The sequence below is a fragment of the Pogonomyrmex barbatus genome, unplaced genomic scaffold (assembly GCF_055798465.1).
Source record: "Pogonomyrmex barbatus isolate J1 unplaced genomic scaffold, ASM5579846v1 scaffold1, whole genome shotgun sequence".
NCBI classification, from domain to species: Eukaryota; Metazoa; Arthropoda; class Insecta; order Hymenoptera; family Formicidae; genus Pogonomyrmex; species Pogonomyrmex barbatus.
Genome location: NW_028297098.1, coordinates 19288213 through 19295678, shown reverse-complemented (window position 1 = coordinate 19295678; position 7466 = coordinate 19288213). Strand labels below are relative to the sequence as shown.

General features: G+C 29.8%; 2 protein-coding genes across 4 annotated transcripts; both read right to left on the bottom strand.

Annotated features, from left to right (window-relative positions):
* Positions 1 to 71: 71 nt before the first annotated feature.
* Positions 72 to 4018, bottom strand: LOC105425228 (ESF1 homolog). Of its 3 annotated transcripts, none has more exons than XM_089080571.1 (8): positions 3881 to 4018; positions 3111 to 3820; positions 2851 to 3026; positions 1776 to 1883; positions 1489 to 1689; positions 1171 to 1390; positions 320 to 1101; positions 72 to 248 (listed from the first exon to the last, which is right to left on the bottom strand). In XM_089080571.1, exons 2-8 carry the CDS (start codon positions 3787 to 3789, stop codon positions 135 to 137), a joined length of 2280 nt encoding a protein of 759 aa, XP_088936697.1. In that variant the 5' UTR covers positions 3790 to 3820; positions 3881 to 4018; the 3' UTR covers positions 72 to 134. The 3 variants fall into 3 exon arrangements, with proteins under 3 accessions (XP_088936697.1, XP_088937147.1, XP_011634209.2); XM_089081021.1 differs by having other exon boundaries at positions 3111 to 3320; positions 3393 to 3977; XM_011635907.3 differs by having other exon boundaries at positions 3111 to 3975.
* Positions 4019 to 4773: 755 nt separating this feature from the next.
* Membrin (Golgi SNAP receptor complex member 2) lies at positions 4774 to 6131 on the bottom strand. Its single transcript, XM_011635909.3, has 2 exons — positions 5838 to 6131; positions 4774 to 5768 (listed from the first exon to the last, which is right to left on the bottom strand). The coding sequence occupies exons 1-2, from the start codon at positions 5975 to 5977 to the stop codon at positions 5270 to 5272; spliced, it is 639 nt and encodes a 212-aa protein (XP_011634211.2). The 5' UTR covers positions 5978 to 6131; the 3' UTR covers positions 4774 to 5269.
* Between the last annotated feature and the right edge of the window lie 1335 nt (positions 6132 to 7466).

The following is a 7466-nucleotide window of genomic DNA, read 5'->3' as shown; positions in this document are numbered from 1 at the left end:
CAAAATTATAATATATTATAAGTACTATCAATATCTTGCAATATAAATAACATAATAAAATGAATAAGATCTTTTAATATAAAATAAAATCTTTTTACTATTACAATTAATATTATACAAGTAGGATAATTATTTTATCTTTTTATTGGCTGTGCAATATTTTGTGTTTTATTCTTAACAGATTTAATCAGAGCTTGCAATTCTGTCGATAACTTTTCATCTGTTTTTGGTTTTTTAAATTGCTTATCCTGAAAATTTCGGCACATATTAGAGAAAAGAACATATAAATTGCTGCCAATAAAAATGTTTTTCTACTTACGGTTTCTTCATGCACTTCATTATCAGTTCTTCTCTTCAACTTCTCGTTAACCAAAGCTTCTGTGCCTTTTGTCTTCCTATAATGAGGATCTGCAGGATCGATATTGAAATGATGTGACGTAAACAAAGCAGCGAATCTTGGATCTTTAACATTAACTTCAAAATCGTCTTCTTTCGCATTGTCTTCTTGTACATTTTTCTTTTTGTTAAGACGTTTTTGTTTAGATTTCGACATAGTCGCATTTTCTTCGATTTGTTTCATATTGAAATGCTTTTTGCCATCCTCGTCTTGATCCATTAAAAGTAACTCCAATTCAGCTTTACGTTGATTCTCTTCTTCCTTATTCGACGAATCTATGTCACTAGTTTTATTATTTTTCTTTCTTTTACCACAGGATTTATCATTTCTGAATTCCTCTGCGAAAAATTTATCATTCATATCTACATCAGATGGCACTGAATCTTCCGAATCGCTTTTTTGATTTTCTTCTTTAAGTTTCTTTCTTTCTTCTCTTTTGGCTTTCTTTTTCGCTTTGCGTTTCTCTAGATATTGCTCAAAAGGCGTAAGTTCTTCCTTATTTTTCATTCTTTCTTTGACTAATTTCTCAGCTTTTTCTTTAGTGCCTAAACCCCATGTAAATTCTAATTCAACGTCCTTGTTCTTTTTTGCTTCTTCTTCTTCTTCAATAGACTTTAATAATGATTTATATTTTCCAATGGGATCATTATTTACTTCTGATTCTGAATTATCACTAGTTTTCTCAGTTATATCTTTTTTTTCTTCTAAAATATAAGAATAATATAATAGATTACAGATTACAGATTCTCAATATAAAATAAAATATATCATACCCGAGTCGTCTTCGCTACCACTCGCTAAGTATGTCTGCAGATCATTTTCATCGATATCCTGTAATTTTCCCGAATTTAGTTTCTGCGTGAACTCTTGTCTATCTGGATTTGTCTCATCCCAGGTTAACTGGACTTTAACTTGTTGCAAAGCTGTTGTCATAAATTGTCTTGGTTGATATTTTACAGGTTCCGGTATCTCAGTACATATCTCTTTAGGTTCCTTCAACAAACATTATGAAATTAACATGATTCTTAATACATTTTAACAAATTTTTTCATACAACTTGTTATTTCCCCCCTATTATGATCTTAAAATACCTGGTCAAATGTCATATCATCTGGTATGAATCTAAGATCTACTCTAGTTGCAGTTGATTCATATTCGATACCATCGCATTCTGTGTATACTTTATTTGCTGTTTCAGCTGAATCAAATTCGGCAACGGCATAATAATATTTCAATCGATTCAATTGATACTGTCTCAATTTTTCCATATGATATCTCGCACCTTCTTCATTCTGAGAAAAAGGAAGTTAATATAACGATTAATGAAGAAAAAAGAATGCAGTATGAAATTGTAAGTAATGAAATAATTGTTTCATACATCATCTTCAATTTCGTCTTCACTTTCAACAGCTTTATTTCTTAATTCTGTTGGGCCATTAATCTCTTCTTCCTTCATTCGTTGCAGACCAAATTCTGATGGATAAATCTAAAATAAATAAATTTATAAATTTGAAAACAGTACATGAAAATTATTTATAATTACTATTAAAAAAATATATACTTTGGTTCATATTCTGAATACTTTTTTATCAATAAAAATACCTGTACAAATAGCTTATAACCAATAAGAAGATTTATAAGCAACTTTCAGAGGCATTTTTATCAATAAAAGAAAATTTAGAATATGAACCTTTGAATCTATATTTTTAGTAAAATATAATTAAGGGTCGGCAGGAGAGACTATGGAGACCTCTATCGGAAATGAATTCTTTTTCACCCATATTACGGCCAAAATATTGCGAAAAAAGCTATATAATTATGATATTTATAATCAGAATATTTGCCTGATAAAAGCTACAGAGCGATTTTTGTAAGAAAATGTGTGAAAATAAATAATTCATTTTATGCATAAATAGATTTGCACTATAGGACAATAAGGTGCAAATATTTTCATCTATTGTAAATTTTTTTTTAAGAGCTAAATTGCAAAATTCCGCTCTTAGCAAGAGTCATAATTTATTTATAAAAAATGCGTAGAAAAAGGCTCATGGCAGAATATTGCTTCTACGAGATGATATATGGGTGTACTCAAATATATCTGCATTATAAATAAAGAGTAGATAGTTACATTTATTTTAATTATTTAAGAGCTAAATTGCAAAATTAGCTCTGTAGATACTTTCATAATTGTAAAAGAAATTATCTTAGCAAAGTTTCATGACGAAACATTGTTTCTATAAGACAAAATATAATTAAGTACATATCTACAGATACATATCTACACTGTAAATAAGGAGTAGATAATCATTTTAGATCAAGTCGGAGTTAGCCCTGCCGACCCTTAATCAATATACAGCATATAAAGAACTGAAAAATACAATAATATATAATAATAATTCATTTCATTACTAATTATTATTAATATTTAATAATCTCAAATTTAATTATATTACTTTAACTGAACGGACAAGTCCACCACTGGGTAAGAATGAATTTAACAAAATCATTAAATCTACAGCACGTATTCTATCCCAATCCATATTACAAATAGCTAATCGATGAGTGATCTCATCTGTTGTTTCAGCTTCTTTATCTAGTTCACCCCAATTATGTTCAATATCTTCTTCATCTAAACAAAGATTAAGTGTTAATAATTACAATAATTGCAATAATTTATAAGTATCTAGGATAATCGATAAAATGTAATAAATACCACTAATTTCAGATGAGTCTTCTTCCGAAGAACTGTCGGTTAACAAGACACCTTCTCCTCTGGCATAATTTACAGTAAGATCTCTCAGTTTCTCTTTGATTTCATTCGTAAGTCTATCCTTTTCATCTTTTCTCCTTTTATGTAGTTGCTTGTCATTTTTGTCTAGCTCTGCTTGAGAAAATCCTTTCTGAATAGACTTATCCTCACTATCTGAGAATTCATTATTAGACTCATCACTAGAAGACTCCTCTTTTATTTTAACTTCAGATAATTTTTCCTTACTCAAATCATCTTTGTTCTCATCATTCTCTTCATTCTTTTCTCTAGAAGAATCTTTTGTAGAATCGTTTTTCGTTTCGATTTTTTTCACTGCTTTCTTTTTGTCCTTCTTAATATCTTTTACTTTCTTCTCACTATCTTTTTTGCCTGGAGTTAACCCAAGTGTATCTTCATCTTCACTGCTAGACAGATCGTAAAACTTTCTGAGATCTTCGGTGGTGGTTTGATTGACAGGTCTGCCACGTTTATCAATGGTATACTTCACAGTAAAATTTTTGTCCGTAAACATGCCTTTAAATCGATGATCGATTTTCACTTTTCTCTCTGCCTTGGGAATCCGACGAAATTTTGGATCTCTCGCGACGTGTGCGAAACGTGTGTCTTTCAGCATCTCATCCATTATAACTGATATTTTTGGTCACTTTATTAAGCTACAAATACGATAATTTCAACTTTGAAATTTTATACAGAAATGAACAATCGTTCCTTACTACATTGCACGTGTCTCTGAAGTTCAATTCAGTAAAAATCAGGTTCAAGTTAGGTAAGGTTGGATTCGTTTAGATTAGTCCCGGTCTACAATAGGTGATTTAAGCCTTAAGCTATAAGAAATTAACCAATCATAATCGAGTATTCTTCTATTCTTCGATTATGATTCATCCATTTCCTATGACTTAAGGCTTAAATCACTTTGTAGACCGAGACTAATACTGGACTGTTAACATCTAGTAAATTTATAGTAAAAATATGATACAAATCTGCCATGTGAATATGAGCTAAAGATCACTTTCACAAATTCCAGTTAATTTAATCGATTATTCTATTGAAATTGATCAATTAATTTGTTTATAAATTTAACAATAAATACGATTGGTCAGTCGTATTTAATATGTATTTTTCTTTATTTTTCTTTCTAACTAGACAAATACATATTTAAATCTCGCTTAAAGTCGAAATAACATGGTGACGACCAGGCTTTGTGGATATTGATGTAAAAGTGGTAAATTGATTGACTACTTCTCCCGCACGGCATACTTGCTATTTTCTATGATAGGAGTCATAAGCGCTTTTTTGAATTTTTGGCGTTTTTTTTGTATTATATAACAAACTTTAATGTGAAAAAAAGAATTGTAAAAGAAATGAAGAAAATAATTGCAGTCAAATTTTATGATAAATATTTGAAATATTTGTCAAAAATCCAATGAGTAAATTATGATAAAAATTGATAGAATGCTTTCTGTACACAGTTCGCATATTCACAAATCAGTTTATATTATTTATACATAAATCATAAAATTATATATAGCATACACACTTCTAAAATCTTTTCATATATTTTTACCATTTAAAATATGAATAATTTTATTATAACAATAACGAAAGATCATTGATACAAGTTTATTATTGATACAAGTTAAATATTCTTAACGCTAGTTAAGAAAAGCTTATAATTAAATATGCAAATAAATGTATAGTATTTTGTTGTAAAATGTATAATATAAATAACATTTCATAAGGCTAATGTTTTGTTTGTCAAACAAAAAATATTGTGTCATATTTGTGTTCATAAATATTATGAACATATCGACATATTACAATAGGAAAATTTCTGGATATAAATGTGTTAAAAAATCAAAAATTTTTGAAGACTTAAAAATTTCACTATTTCTAATTAAAAATATTTAAAAAGTTTGTCATATAACAAGTAAAATATTAGCCCAAATTGTGTTTATCTTATTTATGTTTACATATATATAAATCTTTATGTTTCAAAATAAGCAATCTATAATTTTTTCTTAGCAATGATAGATGGTAGAATATGGTAGAAAAATTAACAAATGTATCACAATATATAATTCGTTTAATAATATTTGGAATGTCTATGTGAGATAAACTATCACTAAAAGGATGACTATGCAAGTAAAGGTCATACCAGCAACTAAAATAAACCCATCCTGTTTGGCTCGTTGTTCAATGAGCCTCATGGTAGTATTGGAAAGGCCTAAAGTATTGCCGATATCTATCAGACGTTTATGAGCTCCCTTCAATGTCATTCTTTGAGATTTCAAGTTATCCAGGACGTTGCTACCCTGGTGCAACAGATCATCTATACCATGAACAGCATTGTGCAAACTGCTATTATGTTGTGCAGTATGATCAATGAAAATATCCACATGGTCATTAGTGGTGAACTTTCTGGCCAGTAAGGCTTCCCTTTCGGCTTCTTCCCTCTGTTGTCGCATCACGCGATTGCACCACGAGTTTAAAGCAGCAGTGAGATGACGACTATCATACTTCAACTGGTCGACCCTCATTCTATTGTTTTGCCTCTGCGATACTGGACCCTTGAAGCATAGCACGTCGAGTCGCTCGCAATTACTAAGGAAAATAAATAAATTTAGTGTACAGAAAACAATGCACAAGGAAAGAAGATATGACTTTGACTACCTGTTGATAAGACTGATCTTGTCCTCAATAGTCTGCTTCACTTCCTGCACATTTGTATCAGCTAAATTTCTTTCAAGCTGCGAGAAAATATGCTGTGTTTCTTGTATTAATTTATTGGTTTGATGGTACAGTGATTCCATATTGCTCTTATTAAAGAAATTTTGATTAACAATTCAACAATTCCCAACAAAACTTTGAAAAATTCTATCAATTGCTTTAACTAATGACGTGTATTAACCATGGGACGTGTAACTTATAGAGACAATATATGTTTTTATAAAATCGGAAAGTAAAGTGAAGTCAGTGTTGCCAATTCACGAGAGCTATGTGCAGAAAGAAGGGGGAGCAGACATGCCTGCGATTTAACTGTAACTTTATTTTGAAGCGCCTCTATGTCCATAAAAACGTGGACATTGAACTACATAACCAATGATCCTGTAGATAATGTTCACGATTGCGTGGTTCTCATTTGTGCTATGTCCATGATTTTATGGTTTTGTTCCGTGCTATATACAGGAGTGATAGTTAAATAAAGAGGGATGATCAATCTCTCTCTGTCCTTGTCTTACAAAATCGGAAATGTGTCCTATTGCTTATTTATCATACTTCTAACAAATCTCATTAATTATAGCAAACTTCTATGCTATAATTTTTTTTGCGTTTTTACTGATTAATTTGTAGAGGTCCTTCACCACCCCCGCCAATTTCACTTCTTGGTCCTGGTCCTTTTCTTTACATATTTTAAATTTTCTTATATTTTACTGATTCCTCACTATTTCCGGATGATATTACAAATCTTGACAAATTGTTATTCAACACCTTATTGTTAATTTTTTGTTTGTCATTCCACTTTAATAATATATGAGCGTTAGATCCTCCAAAATCGAAAGAATTGACACCTATATAATCATTTTTAAGTAACATTGCTTCTTGGACAACACGGACAGTATCATTTATTAAGGCATCTATATCATCTCGTGATAGTGTATAATTGATATAATTGATGGAACAAGTATGGTTTCCAGTGCAATTATTGCCTTCAAGAAACAGTAATTGCTTAAAATTGATTTGAATTAATTTACGATTAATAATATATTGCACGTCTTATTATGTTAATTATAATTATTACCGAATTTGATTGAAGTTTAGATGTTTTCTCAAATTGTTCATTAACATAAATGTGCCATTTAGATTTTTAAATTATTCCATACGTTAAAATAGAATATAGTCATTTATCATACAATTTTTATAGAATTTTAAAACTTTGTTATATGCAGAAACAATACAAAACGCGCGCTTCGCACGCGCTATTTATTTTTTAATTATATTTTTATATAAAATATTTACATCACATATTATATAATCTTGCTACTAAAATCTCATAATTATTAATATTAATTAACATTACTCCGAATTTCCAAAATTTAATATTTATTCCTGATATTTCCTCCATGTGTAAAGCCCAACGGAAAGATGTATACCTTACATATAATTTTGTTATAAACATTAAAATCTTTATGTTTGAGATAGCGATACAATAGCGCGCGACCTTGTACTTTGTTTACAATCAACGGATATTGTATACGCGCGCGCGTATCGTGTTATCATTCAACCACCGACACTCGTGCG